Below are 27854 nucleotides of genomic sequence, written 5' to 3' on the forward strand. Positions count from 1 at the left end.
AGTTTTATAATAGTACACCTTTTTCCAAAAAGGATTCGAGGCAGAATTGTGTGGATATATGCAAGATTCTTTACAAAAAGCAGCAATACTGACCATATTCATTCACTGAGCAAATAGGTTATCTATGTCAAGAGGGGAGAATTAAATTGGGAAATCATGAGACTGCGATTCTAATGCAGGCCTACCAATAACTTGTTCTGAGACCTTAGTGGGACGATGATGTTGACTGTCTTCCCAATAATCATGCCCCTTTTTCTTCCCTCCCCCAAACCACCATTTTATTCAGGTATTGGGTGATCTCAGGCTTCAGGAGAGGCTTGGGACTGGGTGAACCTTGTGTGTGACTCAATTATTCTAAGTTCATTATGGTAATTCTACTCTCTTTGGTTTGTGACTGTTTAGTGATAAACATGTGACTCAATTCTGGCCAATGAGATTTGAATGGTCATCTACAGAGAGAATTCTGGGAAAGTTTTCTTACAAAAGGACAGGAGATAAAAGATGCATTCTCCCTGCCTCCATCTTCTTCTAGCCTTGGGGTATTGTCTGAAGCTGTGTTTGTTGCCTCGAACTCCCTGCAACCTAGATGGGATTGACCACCCTGCATTATACTGAGGATAGAACAAAACAGAAAGAATCCAGATCCTTAATTAAGTCCTTGAACTATTGAATAAACTAACCTGGAGCTGTCCTGCTTCTGGATTTTCTGTTACGTGAAATAATAAATGTTCTTTATTGTTTAAACCACTTTTATTGGCAGCCGAAAGCACACTAACAAGGATTTTGTTATTCCCTCTAAGGCCTCATTTGGCTGTAATTATCTTTCTAGGCTCCTTTCAGTTCTGACACTGTGACTCTACAAACTGTCTCACTACAGGACTATTACGTATGAGGGACTGTACACTGCACTAGATACTTTATCAAATCCCTTTTTTATTTTTTTGCCATGTATGGAGACATTTATCCTAGTAAGTATTTATTAGCACAGATGCACAAAAGTTATATATATATATATATATATATATATAAGGTAGTTAGAAATAGCTTTACAAAGTTAAAATATAAGATATTTAAAGCCTTTGACTGCTTGATTTCCACCTACTCAATAAATTTTATCTCCCTCCCAGGCACAAGGGCAAAATACCCTTGACTCAGATCACTCTTCACGTAACTTCCCTCTTTAGTTATATATAGTCTGATTTTCACACCCCTCCCCGACTCGTGCCTAACTTTCCCTCATATTTAAAGCCTAGTCCAAGATCGAGCTTCTCTGATGTCTCAAGATTTTTCCAGCTCACATTTATCATTCTTCACTGAGTGTTCCACAGGTGTTTATCATAGTCCTGTTATATGTATAGCTCTGCACTGGAGCTGGGATTATAAGAGAAAACTGAAGACCAGGTGCCTACCTACAAGAGTAGTCTTTAACATTTAAGTCATAATTTCAGACTTATGTAGGAAACAACTGTGTTCAAGACAATGTCCTCTTCAAACTGAAGGGAGTGAGTGGGACAAGTGATGAAGGGCATGGACTTTGGAATCAAAAGGTCTTGGCAAGACAAGATTTTTGAACCAAGGTCTTTCTAGCCTTGTGAGTCTGAGAAAGCTACTTAATTTTTCTTCCCCTTGTCTTTAAAAATAAATTTCAACAAAGAATATACACTAAATAAAAAGCCAAATACCACTAGCCTTATCAGTTGCTGCTCCCACCCTCCCAAGGAGCCCCTATTTCCATTCCTCTTAGGCGACCATTTTCAACTTCAGCTATATCTTCTGGTGTAACTCCATGTTTCTAAATAAAATACCCGTACAAACCTTAGAGATTCCTTTAATGAAACCAACCTCCCTCCCAAACACACATATTAAAAAAAAAAACACTTCTCCTTCCCATCCTCTCATAGTTATGTCACTATTTTTGTTATATCAGTATTCAATGTTTCATTAAATTGTATGCATTAATCACAGCTGAGCCACGCTGGGTAGTCAATTTCCTTTCTTATATCATGTTTTGTTTTTCTGAATTTCAAACTGCCTCTGCTTAATTTTCAGTTACTAATCATTATTTCAGCCTAAAATTCTCCTAGAGAACTAGAAATCCCCTCTGACTAGATATACCAAGTGTTTTTGGAGACATCCTTCGTGGTCCAGCTTCAGTCTGGACTTGTACTAATACTATTGCCTAGTTTTGTGACCTTGCTTGGAGGATGTTGAGACAACATTGATCTATAGATGTTCAACATAATCCCAGTTTGCAGAAACTGATGACCTTATTCTAAAACTTATATAGGAAATCAAAGGATTTAGAACAGCCAAAACAATTTTAGAAAAGAAGAACAAAGTTGAAGGACTCACCACCTTATTTCAAGAATTACTACAAAGCCAAAGTAGTCAAGATTATGTGTTGATGTAAAGATAATACATAGAGTTCAACAGACTTCAGATACTGATTTTCAGCGACAGTGCCAACATAATTCATTAGAGAAAGAACATCTTCACCACAAATGATGCAATAACAACCAAAACGGAAAAAAATCCATGAACTACAAACCCCTACCTCAAACCATAAAATTCAACTGGAGATGAATCATAGACCTAAACATTAAAGCTAAAACTATACCATTTCCAGAAAAAGATCATAGAAAAAATACCTTCTTGACCATGGGGCATGAAAAGATTTCTTAGGGCACAAAAATCATTTACCATAAAAGAAAAATGGACACACTGGACCATGAAAATTAAAACTTTCTGATCTTCAAAAGACATCATTAAGAAGTTGAAAGTATTTGCAGAGAACTTGTATCCAGAATTTATAAAGAACTTAGGGGCCAGCCCAGTGGTGTAGTGGTTAAGTTTGCATGCTCTGCTTTGGTGGGCTAGGGTTCACAGGTTCGAATCCCAGATGGGGACCCAGCACTACTTGTCAAACCACACTGTGGAGGCATCCCACATAAAGTAGAGGAAGACTGGTACAGATGTTCGCTCAGGGCCAATCTTCCTTATTAAAAAAAAGGGACTTAGACACACTTACAAAAGACATACTAATAGCAAGTAAGTACATATGAACGTTATCAACATTATTAGTCACCAGGGAAGTGGTAATTAAAACCACAATAAAATACTACTCACCGACTAGAACGGCTAAAATTAAAAAGACAGAAACTACTAAGTGCTAGCAAGGATGAGGAACAACTGAAACTGCCATATATTCCTGGTAGGAATACAAAGCTGTATAGCTAATTGGGAAAATAGTTTTGTCAGTTTCTTATAAAGTTAAACACATACTTACTTATATGACCCAGCAATTCTATTCCAAGATATCTACCCAAGAGAAATGAAACATTTGTCCACAAAAATATTTGTACATGAATGTTGAGGGCAGCATTATTCACAGCAGGCTAAAACTGGAAATAACCTAAATGTTCATCAACAAGTGAATGGATAAACAAACCATGGTTTATTCATACAATATACTACTACTCAGCAATAAAAAAGAAAAACTGCTGATATATGCTTGAATCTCAAGAAAATTAAACTGGGCAAAAGAAGTCAGATATAAAAGAGTACATGCTGCAGGATTCCATACATATGAAGTTCTAGAATTGGCAAAACTAATCTATAGTTATAAAAATCATCAGTGGTTGCTTGGGATAGGGGGTAGGAATAGGAAAATTGATTACAAGTGAAGTAGGCACAAGGAAACTTTCTGGGGTGATAGAAATATCCTGTACTTTTATTGGTGTGGTGGTTACAGGGTGCATGCATTCACCAAAATTAATTGAACTATATGCTTAAAATGTGTTCAGTACTAAATACTGATATTGTACAGAACACAATCTCTGACCAAAACGTAGTAAAATTACACTAAAGTGATCATACAAAGTTAATCTCAAGAGGCCCATGTTTGGAAATAAAGAAAAAAAACTCTTTACTTATAAATAATTCATAAGTTAAAGAATATATTACAATAAGGTTTAAAAGGGTTTGAACTGAATGGCAACAAAAACACCATCTATCTAAACTTAGACAAATCTAAAATACCTACAGGGAAACCATTAGTTTGAAATGTACATATAAGAAAAGAAAAACACTTGAAAATATATGAACTAAAGAGTCAATTCAAGACCTTAGAAAACAGAGAAACAGTAAATTCAAAGTAAATAAGGGAAGGCAATAAATAATAAAGATCAGAAATTAATCAAACGAAGAAAAAAGAAAGAGTAGAAAAAAAGATTAGTTCTTTGAAAAAACTGATATATTCTCCAATCTAATTTAAAAAAAGGGCAAATAGCATTGGGAATAGAAAGGGTTGCGATTTATAGATACTACAAAACATGAAAGAATAAAAGAAACAATTTTATGACAAAAATTGAAATTATAAATAAAACGGGAGAATTTCCTAGAAATAAAATGTATCAAAGCCTACTTAAAATAGAAAACCAGAATATACCTATAACTGTTAAATAACTGATACAGTTGTTTAGTTGTTACAGGTATACCAATGTCAGGCCCAGGATTTTTCCACTTAAAAGTTTTTCTAAAGAACAGAAAACAGGAAAATCATCTCAAATTATTTATAAGGCTAGTATAACCTTGATAGAGAAACCAGACGAGGGCAGTTATAAAAGAAACTTTTCAGGCAATAACACCAATGGAGATAGATGCATAGATGAGAAAAAACATGAGAAAACCTAAACTAGCTATATATATAAATCACAAAGTTTATTTATAACATGATCAAGTAAGGCTTACGGCCAGGAACTTAAGGAAGTGTTAATATTACAAAATCTATTTAGGTAATTCACCACACTAAGAGATTAAAAAAAAAACATGACCTGGTAGACACAAAAAAAGTACTTCATAAAACTCAACAGTCACTTGTAAATAAAAAGAACAATTTGTAGTAAATTACTTCGAGTGATAAAAGGATATATAGAAAACAGCCTACATATATAATGATGGAACATAAAGAGTACTCCTTTTAAATTTAGGAAGACAATGATTCCTAATGATACCTTGTAATTAATTCTAGGATTTTAGTGGTCAATTTCCTGGCTGAAATTTCCCTTCTCATTTACTGATCACCTTGAGTTTGTCTTCTAGTTGTTTCCTCAAGAAAGGCTCATGTAAAAATCTGAAGCCCCGAACATTCAAAACTTGTCAACAGTCTTTATACCCAAAGGACAAAAAACAAATAAAATTCTTAGCCCATTCTTTCCTCAAGCAGCTTGCATGTGGTTCATCGACTATTTTCTGGTGGTGTTTCTGTTCTGCCACCAATCTGATTTTCTTTTCCTCATGATATGACCTTTTGCCAGTCCAAAATTTTTTACCAGAATATGTCTCAGTGCTGAGCCAGTTTTCTTTGGAACATGATGTATTCTTTCGATAGGCAGATTCAAATCTTTTTTAATTTAAGGAAACACTTTGAATTATACTTTAAGATTATTTGTTTTATAGCACTGTTCTGATTTTCTTCTTTGGGGCTCCAGTTTTGCATATCTCTTCTGGCTGTCTTCTATATCATTATCTCATTACTCACTTAAAAAAAAAATCTTTGTTTTCTTTTACTCACTTTTCTTATGTCTATCTTTAGGGTTTTTTTGGCTTTAAAATTGTGGTAAACTACACACATCATAAAATTTCATATCTATCTCTACGTCCTTTGCCATGGTGCTTAGTCTCCCATGTCTACCACATAATTTACTCCGTGTTTCTGAAATGATTTAATCTTTTTCTTTCATTTCTTTGCTGTTCAGCTAGTTCCCATTTCATATCCTCCTGCTTTCCAGCTGTCTCTTCCTTGAATTCTTATATTTCTGCTTTGTGATCTTTCTTCATATCTTTCATGCTTCATTAATTCTTATTTTTAATACAACTTTATTGAGATATAATTCACACAGCATACAATCCACTCATTTAAAGTGTACAATTCAATGGCTTTTAGCATATTCAGAGTTGTGTAACCATCACCACTGTCAATTTTAGAACATTTCCACTACCCGAAAAGAAACACTGTACTTCTTAGCCATCCACCTCACCCCTCATTTTTCCCCAGCCCCAGGCCTAGGGAACCATTAACTTACTTTCTGTCTCTATAGATTTGCCTATACTAGATCATTTCATATAAATGGAATCATACAACGTGTGGTCCTTTGTGACTGGCTTCTTAGCATAATGTTTTCAAAGGTCATTCATATTGTAGCATGTACTTCATTCCTTTTAAGGCCAAATAATATTTCATTTTATAGATATACCACATTTCATTTACCCAATCATCATTGGACATTTGGGTTGTTGCCACTTTTGGCTATTATGAATAATGCTGCTATGAACAAGGGTGTACAAGTTTTTGTGCGGACATGTTTTCATTTCTCTTGAGTATATACCAGGGAGAACTGCTGAATCATATGGTAAATCTATGCTTACCCATTTGAGGAACTGCCAGATTATTTTCCAAGTGGCTGAAACATTTTACATTCTCACCAGCAGTGTATGAAAAGTGCTACTTTCTCCACATCATTGCTAACATTTGTTATTATCTGATTATAGCCATCCTAGTGATGTATTATTTATTTATTTTTAAAGTTATATTGGAATTTTAGGTTACATTTTTCACCTACTTGAAGAGGTCAGCGAGCTTTCTCATCAACAGCCAGACACTCAGTATTCTAGAACTTCGAGTCATACAGTCTCTGTCACAAATACTGAACTCTGCCGGTGGAACACAAAAGCAGCCGCAGACAATGTGTAAATGAATGGGAATGACTGTGTTCCAATAAAACTTTACTTAGAAAAATACAGTCACACACGCTTAACTAAGAGGATACATTCTGAGAAATGTGTTGTTAGGCAATTTTGTTGTTGTGCAAATATCACAGATCGTACACAACTAGGCTATATGGTACCACTCTTACGGGATCACTGTCGCATACGTGGTCTGTCCTTAACCAAAATGTTTGTTACTGTAGGTTAGACCACAGGCAGTAGCACGTCCACCGATCTACTTTGTGCCAATATTTTCAGGGTTTCTTTCACAATCTAGTAGTAGTGTGTTAGTAAATTGTGGTTTCCTTTCTCTCTCTCTCTCTCGTCTTTTTTTTCTTATATATGTGTATCAGTTAACAATTGCTTAGCAACAGACTATGCCTAAATTCAGCAGCTTATAACCACAATCATTTACTATTGCTGACACTCTACAGTGTTGGCTGAATTAGGCTCATTTAGGCTGGCGGGGGGCCCCTGATCCACAAGTCTCTCATCTTTCTTCAACCAATGAGCTAGCAGAGGAACATTTTCCTCATGGAAATGGCAGACGTGCAGGAAAAAAAGAAAATCCCATGTCCTTTTAAGATTTACTAGGCCTGAAATTGATATGCTGTCACTTCCACCTGATATCATTGGCCAAAGCAAGTCACACAGCCAAATCCAAAGCCCAGAGGTCCATGGTGTAATTGACAGTGGTGAGGATTATACAACCTTGTGATTATACGAAAAACCAACGTATTGTACCCTTTTAAATGGTGAATTTTATGGCATGTAAATTATAGCTGAATAACAAAAATATTATGTTAAAAGAACAAAAACAAACCAACAAAGAAATGCAATCTACCCCAGTATCACTGTATGGATGCTGGGCATATTCTTTTTATTCATATTTGAATGAGATGAATTATCCTGGACCATTACCGGAAGGTTCAGGGTGTATGAAGGGAACAGAAGAGTTTTCAGGTTTCTCAGCTTAAAGGTTCCCTTCTGTGTTCCTGCATCCAAAGATTGTTTCCGTTTTTTTTTTTTTTCAGGAAGATTAGCCCTGAGCTAACTGCTGCCGCCAATCCTCCTCTTTTTGCTGAGGAAGACTGGCCCTGAGCTAACATCTGTGCCCATCTTCCTCTACTTTATATGTGGGACGCCTACCACAGCATGGCTTGCCAAGGGGTGCCATGTCGGCACCCAGAATCTGAACCGGCCAACCCCAGGCTGCCGAAGAGCAGAACGTGTGCACTTAACCGCTGCGCCACCGGGCCGGCCCCTAAAGACTGTTTTTTTTTTTTTTTTTTCCTTTTTCTCCCCAAAGCCCCCCAGTACATAGTTGTATATTCTTCGTTGTGGATCCTTCTAGTTGTGGCATGTGGGACGCTGCCTCAGCGTGGTCTGATGAGCAGTGCCATGTCCGCGCCCAGGATTCGAACTAACGAAACACTGGGCCACCTGCAGCGGAGCGCGCGAACTTAACCACTCGGCCACGGGGCCAGCCCCGTAAAGACTGTTTTTTAAAATCACATGTGCCTTTGTTGCCACTCTTCTAACTTGCAAGTGTAATCTAGTTCAGGAGTGCCTTTACTTCTTCTCTGAGACCAGTGTCACTAAGAGACACAACTCTTGCTTTCCAAGGTCATACACTCACTTCTAGGAGTATTTTGTTAGCATGTTCAAAGATCTCTGGGTCACCCAGACACTTTCCAATTCCTCTTTCCCTGCTTTCCTTAAGGAAACTGTGTGGCTGTCCCGTGTTAACCCAGTACACAGCTATTCTCTTAGGATGGGGCTCTGTGCTTCTGGGACTGAATGGTTGCTGGAGATTTCTGAGCTATGCCTCCTCTGCACAACTCTACCTTTTCTCACAGAACTGCTGGAATGTCCCATCTCAGCTTCCCAATAGCACTTACATGCAAATTTAGAGTTTACAGGGTTTCTTTTTCTCTTGAATTTGTTCAAAACGTAGTTTGAGAGCACCCCCCCCCCCGCCTTCTTCTTTTCAGAAGTAGAGAGATTAGGAACTAATCTGGTCTTGTCCCTTTTGGAAGTGTGCAGCCAGTCTGGTGCTTTTGTATTCTTCTCCTGTTCAGGGCACCAGATAGACCCTTTCAACCTAGAAACTCACATCGTTCAATTCTGGAGTCGTAGATGATAGTTTCCTCCTATCTAGATGAAGGACCTCCCTAATTGGTTCTCTACTATTCTTACCTTCTCATTCTCATTTTCTAATTTTTGTGGCTGTTCTATTTTTTTAGGAGAGTTCTTCACCTTTATTATCCAATCCTTGTATAAAAGTTTTAAAAAAAATTCTGCTGTCACAGAGCTCTTTTCTGTTTTCCAAATAATTTCCCTCTTTTTAAAAACAACCTCTTCTTCTTTCATAGATGTAATATCTTTTCTTTTCTCTCTAAAGATACTATAATTTTCTTCAGTTGATGTTTCTTTTGTTACCCACAGCAAATCTATTTCTACCAAGCCCCTTTCATTTCCTACTTGTTTATTCCTGTTTGGTCTGAGGGTAGAGACTTGCACCACATGGCTGGTGATGCTCGGCTGTGCATTTAAGTGTGAGGCACTTAAAGCTGACTGAAAGTTTGGTGTGTAAACAGTGCTTCTTGACCAGCTGCACTTACTTAGGTGATCTGATGGCGATGCAGCTGTTTAATCAGGTAAACTTCGAAAGTCCCCATCTGTTAAACATTTTGCCATTGGTTGTTAAGATTCCCAAGAAAAGAATCCTTTGATATCTTGTTTAGGGGGAGCATAAGCTTGACTATTTGTTCTGGGAATCACACAGAAAGACGGCTCTAGGGTCATTGTTCAGTATGTTGACTTCATCCTCATTTCCATTTAGGTGCTTCACCCCTACCTCAGCTGTCTCAAGCCTGCCTCATTAACGTCTCCTGCGTGTAAACCTTTGGTCTTCTGTCACGGTAGAAGAGAGGTAGTCGTGCAGAGAAGGGGACCCAGGGCATTAATATTATAAAAATCATCAGTCAACCCTCCTATTTCCTCTCCAGCCTGTATTCCTGCCTTCAAAAGTACTTGGTACCTCCAAATCCAGAGCCTTTCCAGATTCTGTGGTGGGAACTGGCTTGCTTCTTGTTTGGCCCACCTCTCTTCAGCCTTCAGCATTCTCTAAGCCACTAAGTCATTTATTACTTGACCACCTTCTTTCTAGTTTCCGAAATATTGATTTCACCTATCATCTCCTCTCTCACTCTCTTGATCTTTACAGATTTATATCTTTATTCTTTTACTATAATCTTAGTGGGATTTCTAGAGGGTGTATACAATTGGACATGTTAAACTAGAAGTGTCTACTTAATCTAAGTCTTAATTAAAAAATGTGGGGGCCAACCTGGTGGCATAGTGGTTGGGTTCGCTGGTTCGGATCCTGGGTGCAGACCCTCTCACTGCTCATCAAGCCACGCTATGGCGGCATCCCACAGAGAAAAATAAGAAGGACCTACAACTAGCATATACAACTATGTACTGGGGCTTTGGGGAAAAAAATTTAGAAAAAGATAAAGATTGGCAACAGATGTTAGCTCAGGGCCAATCTTCAAAAAATAAAAAGTGAACTATACCAGCCACGATAGTAGCTACTGTTACCATTATTTTTTATTTTAACTTTTGTAATTATGAAGACCTCATTTACTTATGTACTTATGACAGACCTAATTACATATTAAATTTTCAATAAATATGATTAATTTAAAAAGAATTAATTAGCTTTTGGTACACGTACTCAATAACCATTTATTAAAATGCAAAAAAGTAAAATCTAATGTAGATTTTCAATGACATTCTCTCAAAGCACCCTGTTCTTCTCTTTCAGAGTACTTATGATTTATAATTACATATTCATAATTACTTCATTAATGTCTAATCCCTAATAAACCAAGTCCTGCGAGGGCAGGAACCACGTTTGCTTCATTTACCTCTGATTAACCAGCATCAGCCCAATGCCTGGTACACAGTGGGTATTTAGTAAATACATATTTGGTAACTGAATCAAAGAAGAAATAATACTTATGCTATTTAATCTGTTCCAAAACTCAGAAAAAGGGGTAAAGCCTCCCAATTCTGTTTTACAAAGCAGTCAAATGCTAATACCAAAACATGACAAAGAAAACCACAAAAGAGGAAACTACAGGCCTCTCTCTTATGAATATTGCTACAAAAATCCTAAAGTATATGCACTGGCAAAAAGAATACATCAGGATATTAAAATAATAACAGAGATCAATTAGGGTTCATTCTAGGAGTATAAGAATTGGTTCAATAAATAGGAAATCCATAAATCTTACTAACCACATTTATAGCTCAAAGTGAAAAAATCACAGAGGCGCTGCTGGGGTGGGGATGAGGTAGGAGAGCAACATGCCAGCCTGTCAAAAGGAAAGTACTATATAATTCTTTCCCAATAGATGCCTTATAACATGTAAATTTTTGTTGCTGCACAGTACTTTTTTTCATTTGTGCATTATTATTTCTGCCATACTTAATCTAAAAAACAAAGATGCTCCCAAATAAAAGAAAGCTGTTTATTTAATAACAAAGAAAAATGTCCTACCATAAATTGTTTAGGGTAAAGAAAAGCAGACTACAAAACAGCAGCATATGTATACATACAAAGTCTTAAAGAACATACACTACAATTTAAACAAGGGTCATTTTCTGCACAACACCCATCAATAGCTGATATTTTTCTTATTTGATTATCCTCCTACGACTAGATTATTAGCTTCATGGATACAGGGAATTTGTCCTTATCCACGCTGTGTCCCCAGTGCCCAGAACAGTGCCTGGTACATAGTAAGGTTTCAGTAAAAATTTATGTAATGAAAGAATCAATTTGTTTTCCAGATCACTTCATTTCTCTACTTCAAACCCTTCAGTGGCTTCTTGCTGCCCTCAGAACACAATGTGTACTCCCTGCCATGGGCATGTAAAATCCAGCCCCTGCTTATTTCCTACACCTCACCTTGATCTACCTCCCCCTTACTTACTATGTACTAAGTTCCAGCTACACTCATCTTTCCGATTCAAGTTCTTTCCTTTTTTCAGGTCTTTGCACATGCTATTATTTCCAACTGGAGTGCTCATTCTCCTGTTCTGCCCATGACTTAGATCTCTCTCTTCCTTTAGTGAAATCTAGAAGTTATTTCCTCAAGATAAACCTCTGATCACCTCATCTAAAGTATGTGTTTTCTTTAGAGCACTCCTTACAACATCCAATTATTTCATCAATTTACTTTTGTAGGGATCTATCTTCCCCTAGAACATAAGGTCCACAGAGGCAGATACTCTTTGTCTTAAGTACCCAGTAGATACTCAATACTTTACCAAATTATCTTTGGGTGGATCAAGTACAGGTAAATTTTGTTTCATTTTTTACAGCTTTATGCATTATCTGAAATTTTACATAAGCATAATCTGGGGGAAGTAAAGCTATTTTCATTTTGGGAAAAAACATCTCCCATAGCTCTAGCCATAAGCAGCAAACAAGTTAGTTTTTTAAAATGAAGACAAGGTAGAGAAAACAAATGGAAACAGCATTTTCTATAAGCCAAAATAATGATAAAGAGACCCACAAAACAAACCGTCCCCAATAAAAAACTGAAAATACTATACAATGAGAAATGTATTAGTTTCATAAAAATTTTAAGATATATAAAAATGTTTGCCATGTACAAAAGTTTAAATGTCTTTTGATGTCAAGATAATCATGCACAGATGGAATGAAAACCAAGGTACTCCTTGCTATTATCTGAAGTGCAAAGTCCATTTGGAATCACGGGTTTACATTTCAAAAGATGACCTAAAATACTGTAAGCCCACACACACACACAAAAGCTGTGAGAAGTAATGCCCTCTCTCTAGTAGGTCTCCAAGGGTTTCCCCACTACCATACTCACAGAATCCAACAAGTTAGAAACAAAGGCGCTCTCTAACCTTGAAGTACCATACAACCATGGGAGTCCTCACCTGTCACGGAGGCTCGACCAAAACTTCACTCCCTAAAGCCCCCTGAAGGTAGGAAACCTAGTCTGTCCCTTCTCCCACTCTCCTCTGCACCCAGCGCTCTGGCAGGCAGCTCACCGGCCAAGTGGGGTGCCCCCGCCAGCAGCGGAGAGCCCGAGCTGGGGGTGGGAGGCGGCCCTTGCTCCTCACCTCATGGTGCGTGGGGGAGGGGGCTGTGCCTCTGTCCAGTCGGACCCGCTGGCCCCCTCCCGCCAGCGATGGCCAGTGCGGTGGCCGGGGCGGCGCGGGGCGGGGCCTTTTAAAAGTCAACGAGGGCGGCATACCGCGAGCCTGAGCCTGGCGCACCGCCGCACACTGCAGACTCCGGTTGAAACTGGAGGAGAGGGGTCATGGGAGTAAGTGAGCAGAGTGCCCTCGGTCCTCTATTTCTCACGTCACCCAACACCTCTAGGTAGTTTTATTGGTACTTTACAGTGATGCTCCAAGTTTCAATTTTCTCTTGGCTTTTGCCCGCAGGCACCCAGTAACCATGCAGGATTGCAAATCTCAGACCTAAACCGAAATCTGTCTTTTCACTACAGCGACCCCTACTCATTCATTCTAATTCATTGCCCCTAAAAGCTTTCCCCTTATCAAGTACATAAACTCACCGGCTAGGGTTTCATGGGGCTTTGTTGTTTAATTTACAAAATAAAAGGCCTATTGAATATGGTTTTGAATACTCCATATACCCCCAAAGATGCTGATACTAGCACCTGGGGTGGGGATGGGGGTGCTTGTCCCTCCCACTAAGCCACGCGGCTCTAACAAAACTCACCCACCGAAGATAAAACTGAATGGGAGGGAGGAAAGTGAAGCATTTGGCCTGACCTAAGGACATCTTCACTTTTGACTTATGCTTTAACCAAGTAACCTAAGACACTCGCATGCATCTCGTGGACTGTATCTGCATTTGCTAGAGGAAAATGCAGTCAGGAGATCCTAGAGAATCACCACCACTACTGTGTCGTACATATAGAAAACATAGGAAGATCTGAACTCACAAAGCAAGATATTTATGGTGACATTTTTAGACATCCCTCTAAAGTAACTGACCTATGTTCGGGGCTCCTGAACAAACTGAGTTTACTAATTTACGCTTTAGCATTAAACTGTCAGCCTGCAATGAAATGGTTGCATTAAACTCATTACTGTATTTATTACAAGAATATTGTTAAGTAGTCTTGTCCCTCTGACAAGAAAATTCTAAGAATAAATTTCTCTCAAGGACAATTAGATTTTAAGACCTACCTTGGGTTCTTTTGATTATTACACATGAAAAGAGAGAAAGTGATACCTAACCCATGCCATAACAAAGATGATTTTTTTATTGCCACCACCCCTAGATATATCCCATCCTAAACGCCCAGAGCAAAGAACAGGGCTTCACTAAAGTGGTTCACAGAGAAGCAGGCATAACCACAGGGTGAAGCAGGTGCCTCAACTGGTCAAATTAGGCCTCAGGAGCTGGGGTCTTGAATATTCCTTCTCCTAATGAGGGAGCAGGTGTACCCAAAGGTTCTAAACAGGGTCTATTTCTACATGCCAGGGAGGGAGTGAGTCTTTACAAAGAATATCAGCAAGGGATTTATTTCTCCAATTAAGTATTGTTAAAATCTTATTAAGGAAAAACAGAAAGCATGCCCCACACACATTTCTTACGATAAAAGTAGTAATCAAAAAAAGAGAAGCCAAATTTAAAAACAAAAACAAAAGGCCAACAGAGTTAATCAATAGAACAAAAAGCTGGTTGTTTTAGAATAATCTTTTAGCAAATATAATCAAGAAAAAAATTAAATATCAGGGACAAAAAGGACAATGCAACCACAAATAGAGGGAAAAGAGGTCTGAAACTATAAATTATCCTACACAATTTATACCAATAAATTTGGAAACTATAAAAATACAATTTACCAACACTGGTCTAAATGGAAGAAACATCTAAATAAACCAAGTATGATGAAAAAACTGAAAGAGTAGTCATAGTCCTACTCTGTCTCCCAAAAGACCAGTTCCAGAGTTTTACTCAAGTTTCACTCTTCACTTATCAAACTGTCAAAAACCCACAAGTTCGGCAATGCAATCTTCTTGGGAAGTTGTGGGAAACAAAGCGAAAGAAGAGCAAATGATCAGGAGAAAATACTTACTATGTAGGTTATAAAAGACTTATTTATACATTCAGATAGATCAATAGAATATAAAAATAGAAATACACAGTTCAGAAATTATGAATAGCCAAACACATTTCAAAACACCTCTAATTTACAGATTTAAGAAGCCAAACAACCCAAGCAAGACAAAGATATATCACAGCGAAACAGCAGAAAACTAAAGATGAAGAGAAAAATATCAGAGCAGAGAAAAAGGAACTGACAGACTGACAGCTAACATCTCAATAGCAATAAAGGAACCCAAGATAGAGGAATGAGATCTTCAATGGTACTAAAAGAAAACAACTGCCAAACTAAACTGCTATATTCAGCAAATAAATGACAGTGAGACAAAGACATTTTCAGGTAAACAAAAACAAAGAAAGCTCATCATCAATAGACCTTCAATAAAAGCAGTTCCAAAGTATGTACTGTAAGCAGAAAAAAAAAAAAAAAAAAAAGCCCTAGATGGATGGTCTAAAAGATAAAAGAAGCAAGGGATAACAGAGAAAGTAGTGAAAGTATGGGAAATGTAAACAAGTACTGACTGTAAAACACAATTAATTCTAAACATGTCCCCTTCTGGTGGGTGAGAATTTTTTTAAAACAATTAAAATACAAGATAATAACATATAAGTCATGAAGGGGTTGAATGAAGTTCAACTCCCAAGGATCTTGTATTGTCTCAGAGGAAGGTAAAGTTATAGGTTATTTTGAGATTTTGAAAAGTCAAAGATGCATGATATCTCTAGAATAATTTAAAAAGAAAAAAGTATATAATTTCAAACTAGTATATGGGAAAAGTGGAATGATAAAAAACATTAAATCAATATTTTAAAAAGTAACAAAAAAAGAGAGAAAAGAAATACAGAACAGCCAAGGAAAAGAGAAAGCACAAAATAGGAGCAATTGTAGTAAATGTAAATAGGCTATATGTCCCAGCTAAAAATGTTTTAAAATTGCATTAATAAATTCCAACAGATGATATTTAAGAGACAGATCTAAAACGTACAAGTGCATATGAATCTACAGCTATCTCAAAATAGTTTAGTAAATGAAAAAAACAAAAAATAAACATAAAAAGAAATACTTGATAGAGATAATCACAAAAGGATTCACTGAAAAGACTACGATAACTGATAAACTACAAGCAAGATGAATTAACAGAAAGGGGTAAGGGAAATGAGAATGGAAATATTCAATATCAGGAATGAAAAAAGGAGGCATAATTACACATGGTTCAGACATTAAAGATAGTGGGAGGATACTTTTAACAACTCTATGCCAATAAATATTAAAAATTTAATAAAGTCCTAGAAAAATCTAACTTACTATAACTGTCATAATTTTTTTTAAAAACCTAAGTAATCCTGTAATCACTAGTTAAAAATCTGCTACCAATAAAACTTCAGACCCAAGTGGATTCAATGGTAAATTCTACAACTGCTTATCCACATGAGAATAAAGTTAACTTATACCTATACTCCAAACTACACACAAACAATTCCAAAGATACAGACATGAAATGAAAATCTTTAAAAATTTAGAACTTCTGCTCATCAAAACCACCACCAAGGGAGAGAAAAGGTATTTGCAACCCATTTAACTATCAAAAGATTAGTACCCAGAGTATGTAAAGAAGTCCAACAACCCAACAGTCCAACAACCCAATAAAAAATAGAAAAATGGACAAAGGATATGAACAGTTAGTACAAACAAAAAGGGAAAAAGTCCTTTAAACATATGAAAAGATGATCGAACTCAGTCATAATAAAATGTAAATTTAAATAAACTCATACCACTTTTCACTTAGCAAGCTATCAAAATCTACAATTCTACCAATGCATTCCGTGAGGTGGGGAAGCTTTAGGAAAACTGTCTCCTTAGTACACTGTGAGTAAGAGTACAAAATCCCAGAGAAAAGCAGTTTGGCAATATCTGTCAAAATTTCAAAAGCATTTATCTTTTGACCCAGTAATCACAGTTCTGGAAATTAATAATACAGAAATATGTGCTCAAATCCAAAATGACAACTCTACAAAGTTACTCCATGCACTACAGTTTTTAACAGCAAAAGACTAGAAAATCAAATAGTCAGTCAACCTACTATAGACTAATTAAATAAACTGGTACAGCCACACAGTGGGAAACTGTGCTCCTATGCTGTACAAGGAGCATACTTCCTGTATACCCATTTGTCAAGATTTCTAGGATATACTGGTATGTGGAGAAGAAAATGTAGCATAGCAGAAATTAGAGTAAGAAAGAGGAATATAAAAAAATACACTGGGGAATGAGCTGAATAGGTACAGGGAAGAAAGACTGTTCAGTGTACGTCTCTACATATTTCTTAATTGTTTAAATAAGTGATCCTAGTAACCTAACTTAGCAACAGGAGGAGTTCATCAACTTGTGTACATATAACATATTAAAAAAACTGTACATATTAATAAGAGAAAACAAGCACCCAATAGAAAAAGCGGAGAAAACATGACTAAATATTACACAAAAGAGAAAAGACTCTCAATTTCTTTTAAGTAATCAGAGAAATGTAGTTTAAAATCACAATAATATATCACTTCACTTCCAGCAGAATGACAAAAATGAAAAAAGCTGGACAATGCGAGATATGGAGAGCAAAGGGAGGTTTCATTCACAACTGGTGCAGCATAAATCAGAACAAGCATTTAGGAAAAGTTAGATATTATCTAATGAAATTGAACATGTACACACCCTCCCAATGGATCCAGCAATTCCACTACTAATACACCCAAACAAAAGTATTGTATATATGCACTTGGAGACGAACAAGAACGTTTATGAGCAGCACTAATTATAACAGCCCAATGTTGAAAATAACCAATATGTTCATAAAGAATAAAAAGGGTAAATATGTAATATATTCTTACACTAGACCATTATATTTCAATGAAAATGAGTGAATTATAGCAGTGGTTCTCAAAGTGGTGACGATGCTAATGTATGTGATTTTTTGATATTATATAACGAAATGTGTGATCTTTTGGGAGATCAACATAATTCAGTGAACTATCTTCCACGTGACCAAAGCATGAGTGAAAGATCTCTTCAAAATGCAAGACAGACCAACGGGTTTTAATGTCATAGAGTTTGAGAAGTTCACTGATACGGTTTAAAATTCTACACTGCAGCTAACTTTTAAGAAACCATTAGGTTTTGAGGAGTATCTAAGAAAAATATAACTATTTAAAAAGGTTATTAAAACATTTCTCCCTTTTCTAAATACACAGCTAACTGAGGCCAGATTTTCTTCATATACTTCAATCAAAACAACATATTGCAACAGAATGAATGCAGATGCAGCCATGAGACTCTTGCCATGAAAGATATCTGCAAAAATGTAAAACAATGCCACTCTTGTCACTACTTTCTTTTGTTTTGGAAAATAGTTATTTTTCATTAAAAATATTTATGTTAAGATGTAATAGACATTATTACTTTTAGAGGTACCAATAAATATGCCATACATTTATTGGTATCCACAAACATACCAATAGATGCCATATCTAACATATTTAATTTTTTTTTAGTTTTACTATCTAATAGGATATAACCCACATAAACAAAAGATCTTTGGGATCCTCAATAGCTTTTAAAAGGGTAAAGGAGTCCTGAGACCAAAAAGTTTCTGTTACTAGACTTATCATGGTGATCATTTCACAACGTATGTAAATGTTGACTCACTATGTTGTATACCTGAAACTAACATAATACTGTATGTCAACTAGACATCAACAACAACAGAAAAGTTTCTGAACTGCTGAACTACAAGCACAAGCTTCCACCCAGGTGAATCTCAGAAACGTAATGTTTAACAAAAGTAATTCACAGAATATACAGTATGATTCTATTTAAATAAAGTTCAAAAATAGGTGAAAGTAAGCAATATGTTGGTTAAGGATACAAATATAAGTAATAAAACTGTAAAGGCAGGCAAGGGAATAATTAACACAAAATTCAGAATGACCAGGGTTATGGGGGTGATGTTCTCTTAAGCTGGGTACACAGATATACTTTTTTTTTTAACAGTACATATAAACGACATATATCACAACAAAAATATTAGTAGAAGAAACAAGGAGACATACCTATTCTCCTAGAAGGAAAAACTCAAAAGAATGTCTCTTCTCAAATTAATCTATAAATTCAATGCAATCACAAACAATATCCCAACAAGATTTTCTATAGAACTTGAAAAGATGGTTCTAAATTTCATCTGGAAGAAAAATGCAAAGAAGAGCCCAAAGCTTTTTTCAAAAGAAAGTACCAAAATATACTATAAAGCTACAATAATTAAAACAGTGTGGTAATAGTTAAAAGGGTCAAAGAAGAGAGTTCAGAAACCAATTAAAAAAAAAAACGAGCAAAGGATATGACCCAGCCAAAAATGTTTAACTTTCTTATTACCCAAGGAAGGTAAAAATTAAAATGAAATGTTATTTTCACTTAGTAGAAAATTAGTAAAATATTAAAGAAATACTGTTACCATCCAGTGCTGGCTAGCTAGGAAATAAAAACACACCTTTTCAGAGAGTGAATATAAAAGGGTACAATCACTTGAGGGCCATTTAACAGCATTATTATCCAGCTCTCATAAGGAATCAATTCTAGACATACTATCATGAGCCCATGAAGCATTGTTTATAACAGCAAAAAAGATAATCACTGCAGCACTGTTGGTAATAGGGAAGAACTTGAACATAACTTAAACGTCCATCAGGAGAGGAACGAAAGACTCATTTGATAAACAGATGCCACATCTATTTAATTATACTAAATAGATATCATACCGCATTTATTTAACAAACACCACGTCTCAGGCAAGTTTTTAGGCACTTCGAGGATTTCAATTTATTGAAGCAACTATGTTTGGATTACAGGAGATGCTCATGATACAGCTCTTTGTAAAGAGAACTGGTTACATTTGGGCAAGTGTTCTGAAAACACAAGATTTCAAACACCGTTTTTTGCCTTTCTTAAAATAACTGTGGACACTTTGTCACTTTTTATTTTTCTCTAGTCTGGGTTATTTGCTGATGTACTGAACATATTACATAGATCGATCCAGTTCTAGAAGGCAGTTTTTCAACAGAAGAGTATTCTTTCACTATTGAGGAACACCTGCTTCGTTATAAACCTCCTGAGGGGGCTTCCTACCAGTCTCAGATCCTGTAAGATTAAACGTACACACCCCCTTTTTATCTTCTAATGCTCTTTCAGGGGAAAACTGTGGGTCCTTAGATCACCAATCCACTACGTGACACCATATACTCCGGCAACCCTCAGGTTTAGAATTTACATTTTCATAAACTTCATCATTCTAACTTTACCTTACAGGGAGAACAGAGCAGGGTAACAGAAAAGGTGTATTTAAATTTTGGGATTTCAAACAGATGGTTATTAAATGAAATTTGAGGATTTTCAAAGTATCTTCCTCCAGTTTTGAGGTTAATCTGCCACGTTCTCCCCGACAATGCTGCCTGGTGCCACCTTCAGACAGACTGCCGGGTTACAGGGACTGGCCTATTATGACATTCCTTACGCACTACTTCGTTTTCCTGCTAAATGAGCCTCCCAATGGATGGACCCCTTCCTTTTACGCCTACTTTAAAAAGGAAAGGGGCCCGGACTGCCGTGAAGTCTCCCCAGAGAGAAACTCGAGGTGCAGATTCATCCAGAACCCTCAGACAATTATCGACTAGTCGGTCCAAACCAAACGAGCAAGGCTTCAACTAAGCATTTCTCATCGCGTCCCTGAGGATGAAGCTGTCCTCTGACAGACAATTCAAAGGACACGTTGCAGCCGTTCTAGGCTGTCTGCCTCAAAAAGGGGAAAAACGCACTCTAAAGCCCTAGACGAACTTGTAAAACGCTGACTTCCTCCAAACGAGTCAGGATCGACATAATAGCAACATTGAGAATGGCCACCGGTGTGAAAAGTGGCCATTCCCCAAAAAAAGCAGCCAAGAAAAGCAAAGCAAAAGCCAAGTCTACCACCACCGACCTCTCCCACCCCAGCGCCCCAGAGCAGGGTAAACAGGCCAAAGCGCGTTAGTCACTCACCGTCCCAGAAAAGCATGCAACGGCAACCGTCATCTTAAACTTTCTTAACATAACAACAGCGAAGCCCGCGACAGACACGACCCAAGGCCAGGCAGCCAGCGCGCCCCTGCTTCCTCCCAGGTGTCACAAGGGTCCCCGCAGCGCGAGGTTTTACCTGTCCTTCGTGCCGCCGCCGCCCCCGACGACCTGAGATTACTGTTCAATTTCTTCCCCATGCTTTCGCAGGTCGTCCACGCCCCCAGACATGCGCTTCCTTTCACTCGGTCCCTCGTGGCCAAATGTGACAGAGATGCTGTCGGACCCTGTTAATACGCGGCCGTCTCGGCCTCCTTCCCAGCCAGAGAGCCCTGAGTCGCCCTTTTCCGGGACTCCTCTCCTCCCGGGTTTCCAAGGGGCGTCCTCGGCCTCCCGTCACCACAGCCCGTCAGAGGCGCGCTGGAAGCTCCACGTCGCAGCCCGTCCTTCCTCTCCGCCCTTGTGCCAGCGCGCGGGGAGGGCGGCCCGAGGCGCCCGCGGGAGACAGGCGGGACCGGCGTCCAGGCTCCGAGCCCGCAGGCCCCGCCGCGCTCCTCAGCCAAGCGTCGTCCCTTTTCCAGAGGCTCATAGATAGGAATGGACCCCAAGACGCGCCGGGGCCTGAGGGAACATGTCGCCTTTCTCAGCGACGGGGGCTGGGAACCGGAAGTAAAACCCCGCGGCCTCAGGAAGGGGGAGGGGGGGACGGACGGAAAAAAAGAGAAAGTGAAAACTGAACTGTGGCGTCCCCGTAGGAGGCAGGAGCCAATCGCTGAGGAAGAAGCGACGCGCAGGCGTGCGCTGAGACCGGCGTCCACGCGGCGCTCACTCTCCCCTCTGCGCAGGCGCGAGGTCGCAGCGCGCCCCAGGATTGGACGACGGAGTCTCGTGAAAATGATGGCCCAGCGCGGGGTGGGGTGGGGCGAGACCGGGAATCTCGCGGGGCTGGACATCGCCGGATGCGGAAGCACGCACGGGAAGACGCGGGAGACGCCGCCATGACTTACGCGCGTGATTTTGGGTATCCTTCGCGCTCTGGTCGGGTGTCGGTCTCTCCTTGAGGGTCCTGCTGAGGCTGCTGCGATGACGCTTGTTTCGTCTTGCCCAAGTGGGACATTAACCAATCTCGTTCTTGTAATTTAATAAATATTAAATCCACTAGCATTTGTTCACGTGCTAGTTCTCTAGTAAAACACCTGTATAAATTTATAATGTATGCAGAGAGCACCAAGGGACCACAAATAGCGTTAGTCCTACATGATGGGAATAGAAAGATTTTCTCATTCAATAGCACGTTTTATTGTTTGCTGTGGTCAGATGCTGAATTAAACCCTAGAATTACGGTTGTGAACAAGCTGGACAGGGATCCTGCACATCATGGAACTTATTCTAGAGATGGATGCTGAACAGTAACAAGTAGACCACCACTACTGCAACAAAAAATAGAATTTCATTTAACAGTACTGCTGTGAAAACAAAGCTAGAAATGATGTTGGAGGCCGGAGGCCAGGAGCAGAAGAGGCAGAGCTATAAGGTCTCACTGAATAAAGGACATTTGAGGTCAAAACCCCATGACGAAAACAGAACAAACCAATCTTTGAAAGAAGTGGAGGAAGAGCTTTCCAAGCAGAAGGCAAAGCAAGTGGAAAGGCCCCAGAAGTGAAATTAAGTGTGTTCTAGAACTGAAGAAGGTTGGCTGTAGAAGAAGAGAATGAAATATAATAGATATTTTGAAAGTACAATCCCGCATTGCGTTACAACTGGGTTATGTTCTGAGAGATGCATCATCAGGTGATTTTGTTACGCAAACATCATAGAGTGTAGTTACACAAACCTAGATGGTATAGCGTACACAACTAGGCTATATGGTACTAATCTTAGGGGAGCATTATCATATATGCAGTCCTCCATTGACGGAAGTGTCATTATGTGGCACATGACTGTACAGGCATACCTTGGAGATGTTGCAGGTTTGGTTCCAGACCACACCAATAAAGTGAATATTGCAATAAAATGAGTCATGCAAACTTCTTAGTTTCCCAGTGTTATAAAAGTTATGTTTACACTCTGCATTAGTCTATTAAGTGTGCAATAGCATTATGTCTAAAAAAATAATTACATACCTTAATTTAAAAATATATCATTGCTAAAGAATGCTAACCATCATCTGAGCCTTCACTGAGTTATAATCTTTTTGCTGGTGGAGAGTCTTGCCTCAATGCTGATGGAACTGACTGATGGGGTGGTGGTTGCTGAAAGTCTGAGTGGCTGTGGCAATTTGTTAAATTAGGACAAAAATTAAGTCCATCTAAAAGGCTGTTTCACTTTCTTATCATTCAGGTGTTCACTGGAGTAAGCACTTTTAATTTCTTTCAAGAAATTTTCCTTTGCATTCACAACTTGGCTAACTGTTTGGTGCAAGAGGTCTAGTTTTTGGCCTATCTTGGCTTTTGACATGCCTTCCTCATCAAGCTTAATCATTTCTAGCTTTTGATTTAAAGTGAGAGACATATGACTCTTCCTTTCACTTGAACACTTACAGGCCATTGTAGGGGTACTAATTGGCCTAACTTCAATATTATTGTGTCTGAGGGAATAGGGAGGCTGAAGGAGAGGGAGAGAGACAGGGGAATAGCCAGTCACTGGAGCAGTCAGACACACACAGCATTTATCAACTAAATTTGCTGTACTACGTGGGCATGGTTCATGGTTCCCCAAAGCAATTACAATAGTAACATCAAAGATGACTGACGCAGATCACCACAACAAATACAATACTGAAAAAGTTTGAAATATTGCCAGAATTACCAAAATATGACACAGAGACAGGAAGCGAGAAAATGCTGTTGGAAAAATGGCGCCAATAGACTTGCTCAACACATGGTTGCCACAAACCTTTGTAAAATGTGTAATATCTGTGTCGGGCAATAAAGTGAAGTACAAGGTACGCTTGGACACAAAACCAGGCTGTACAACTTCCTATTTATCACAAAGCAAATGTTCATGAAACCACTAACCTGGTCAAGAAACAGAACATTGCCGAAACCCTAGAAGTTCCCTTTTGTGCCAGTTCCCAATCAATACCCACTCTCCTTTCCTACCGTCAAACCTAGCCATTAATCTAAGTTCTACGGTAATCTCTTCCTTACATTTCTTAATAGGTTTCTCCCTAAATATGCATCCCTAAGCTTTATCATTTAGTTTTGCTTGTGCTTTGAACTTTATATGAATTGAATAATTTTGTGCCTGGTTTCTTTGGGACTAACATTGTTTATGAGACTCATGTTTTTGTGTGTACTTATTTTTTCATTTTCATTGCTATATGTGTAGGCGTAGATGTAGCACATTTTCTTTATCCATTGTACTATTGATAGTCATTTGAATTGTTTCCAATTCTTGGATATTATGAATAATTCTGCTTGAACATTCTTATTCATGTCTCTTGGTGCACATGTGCATTATTTTTGTTGGGTGCCTATCATGCTGGACGTGATAATTTGGATTTTTGTTTCAGCAAATGTTTATTCCCTTCCCCCTTCCATTGTTGGCCAAGTTTACTTCTCTGCTCCATTAATATTTTTCTTGGTCATATGAATTCTTTTGGCTGATAGGATGTTAGTAGACATGGTATAAGCAGGAGTCCTAGGTGTGCTTGTGTAGTTTAACTTGGCTCTTGAGCTCAGATGATGTACATGAAGAGACCATGTCTCATGTAGCCCTTGTCCCTTCAGCCTGGGCCCTTAGAACAAACATATATGGAGCAGATGTGACTCTAACTTGCAGCTCAAACCCACCTTAGATTAGCAGAACCTTAGACATCCCAAAGGTTGATGAGTAAGAGAGAATGAATGCTCTTGTCATAAGCCACTGAGTTTGAGGTGGTTTATTATGCAACGTTATTGTGGCAATACAGAGACCATATATTCCACTTTGGTAGATATTGCCAAACTTTTCGCAAATTGGTTGTACAATGTACCAAGTTACATTTCCACGAGCAATGTATGAGAATTCCAGTTGCTCTACATCTTTGCCAATACTTTTCAATTTTAGATATTCTGGAGAATATGTTATGGTTCGAATTTGTGTTGCCTCCACTGTTGTTATTTTTCAAATATGTTTTAGCTATTCTAAGTCTTTTGAATTTCTGTATAAATTTTAGAATCAGCTTATCATTTTCTACCTCAAAAAAAAAAAAAAACAGATGCTAGGATTTCGTTTGGGATTCTGTTGAATATATAGATCAATTTAGAGAGAACTAACATCTTAATATTCTATCTTCAAATTCATGAACATGATATCTCTATTTATTTAGGTCTTTAAAAATTTCTCTGAGCAATATTTATAGTTTTCTGTGCACAGGTCTTATGCACATTTTGTTATATTTATTTCTTTATATTTTTGATGGTATTTAAAAGTTTAATTTACAATGGTTTGTTGCTGGTATATAGAAATATAATTGATTTTTCCATATTAACCCTATATCCTGCAACTCACTAACCTCACTTTTTAGATGTAATAGCTGTAAAAATTGTAATTTTTTTGTGTGTGATTCTTTAATATTTTTTAACACAAACATGTTGACTGCAAATAAAATACTTTTATTTGTTTCCAATGTGTATTTTTTTTTCCTTATTGCGTTGTTTCAGGCATCAAGGCAATGATGAATATGAGAGGTGAGAGCAAATGTCTTTATCTTATCACTGATCTTGGGGAAAAAGCATTCAGTGTTTCACCATTAAATGTAATGTTAACTTTGGTGTTCTGTGTCCTTTTTTAGGTTTAGGATTTTCTTTTTTACTCCCAGTTTTTGACAGCTTTTATCGCAAATCAGTGTTGAATTTTGTCTGCATATATTGAGAGGATTATATAGTTTTTCTTTATTAGTCTACTAATGGTGAATTGCATTGATTTTCAAGTGTTAAGCCAACCTTGAGTTGAGTTCCTGGGAAAAGTCCAACTTAATTAGGGGGGCTTATCCTTTTTATATATTACTGGACATAAACTGATGATATTTTCTTGAGGATTTTGGCATTTATGTTCATGAGGGATATTGGTCTATAATTTACTTTTCTTGTAATATCTTAGTTTTGGTATCAGGGTAACTCTAGCCTCACAGAATGAGTTGATAAGTAATCCTTTCTCTTTTGATTTCCAAAATACTTTGATTAAAATTGGTAATATTTATTTCAAAATATTTAATAAAATTAACCAGTGAAGTAATCAGGGCCTGTATTTTCTTTATAGGAAGATGTTTAAGTGCAGATTTTATTTATTTAGTAGATATAGAGGTATTAATAATATCTATGTCAGAGGAAGAGAGCTCTACCGATACCACTGCAAAGAAACTGCCAATACCGCTCAAAGAAACAGGAAAGTATGAACCATAAACTGAGAAAAAAGCAAGCAAGAGAAACTCCTGTGGTGGCCAGCCCCATGGCTGAGTGGTTAGGTTCCTGTGCTCTGCTTGGTGGCCTGGGGTTTTGCTGGTTCGCCAGTGACACAGACATGGCACTACTCATCAGGCCATGCTGAGGTGGCATCCCACATGGCACAAACAGAGACACTCACAACTAAAACATACAACTATGCACTGGGGGGCTTTGGGGAAAAGAAGAGAAAAAAAAGATTGACAACAGATGTTAGCTCAGGTGCCGAACTTTAAAGAAAAAAGAAGAAAGAAACTCCTGTGAAAGCAACTAATGTTGGATTTTACAGAGAAAGACTTCAAAGTTGCCATAATAAATATGTTCAACAAACTAAAGGAAAGTGTGATAAAAGAAGTAAAGAAAGATATAACAGTGTCACATCAAATAGAGAATATCACTAAAGAGAAATTATACAAAAGAGCAAAATGAACAATGTGGATTTGAAAAGTACAATAATTGACATCAAAAACACTAAAGAAGCTCAAAAATAGAGTTGAACTGTAACAAGAAGGAATTAGCAATCTTGAAGGTAGATCAATAGAGATTATGCAAGCTCAAGAACAGAGAGAAAAAAGACTAAAGAAAAATGAACAGAACCTTGGAGAAATGTGGGACAACATTGAGTACACCAATATATGTGTAATGTGAGTACCAGGAGCAGAGAGAGAGAAAGGAGAAGGAAAACTATTTGAAGAAATAATGGCTGAAAACTCCCAAAATTTATTGAAAAACAATATACTCATCCAGGAATCTCAATGAACTCCAAATGGGATAAATTCAGAGATTCACAAATAGACATATCATAGTAAAAATGCTGAACGGCAACAACAAGGACGAAATCTTGAAAGCATCAACAGAAAAATAACTTGTTACTTACAAGAGAAACCCAATAAGATTAACAGCTGACTTCTCAGCAGAAACAATGGACTCTAGAAGGCAGTGGGAAGGATGACATATTCCAAGTGCTCAAAGGAAAAAAAGACCTGTCAACCAAAGATCCTATATACAGCAAATCTACCTTTCAAAAGTGAAGGTGAATAAAAACCTGTCCCAGATAAGAAAAAAAAAGCTGAAAGAATCTGTCACTAGCAGATCTGCCTTACAAGATATACTAAAGAAGTGCTTCAGGTTGAAACCATGTGACCGCAGATGGTAATCTGAATCTACGTGAAAAAACAAAGAAGGCTGGTAAAATTAATTATGTAATGATAAAAAACAGTATAAATGCATATTTTTCTCCTTTCTTCTCATAACTGATTTAAAAAGCCATGAAATAATATGTATATAATGTAATATTGGCCTTATAACATCTAGAAATGTAGTATATGTAAAATATATTTGCTAATAAAACCATAAAAGACGTAGGTGGGAACAA

The 27854-nt window shown here is 37.7% G+C and overlaps 1 protein-coding gene across 47 annotated transcripts in view; it reads right to left on the minus strand.

The window, feature by feature from the left end:
* Nucleotides 1–27854, minus strand: part of TASOR2 (transcription activation suppressor family member 2) — a 99858-nt gene that overhangs the window by 55437 nt on the left and 16567 nt on the right. For 8 of the 47 annotated variants that reach the window (XR_002804992.2, XM_070255015.1, XM_070255014.1 and 5 more), the window contains exon 1: nucleotides 6621–6697. The exons of 2 other annotated variants lie outside the window; for them this stretch is intronic. Coding sequence is in view for 10 of the 45 variants with exons in the window: in XM_070255015.1 (XP_070111116.1) it covers nucleotides 6621–6685 (65 nt within the window). In the remaining 35 variants the exon portion in view is untranslated. Of the gene's footprint in view, nucleotides 1–6620; nucleotides 6698–12750; nucleotides 13028–19063; nucleotides 19192–21192; nucleotides 21921–27854 lie in introns of those variants that run through there. 37 more of the 47 variants (XM_070255047.1, XM_070255036.1, XM_023632339.2 and 34 more) reach the window with 20 other exon arrangements.

The sequence above is a fragment of the Equus caballus genome, chromosome 29 (genome assembly GCF_041296265.1).
Source record: "Equus caballus isolate H_3958 breed thoroughbred chromosome 29, TB-T2T, whole genome shotgun sequence".
Classification (NCBI taxonomy): domain Eukaryota; kingdom Metazoa; phylum Chordata; class Mammalia; order Perissodactyla; family Equidae; genus Equus; species Equus caballus.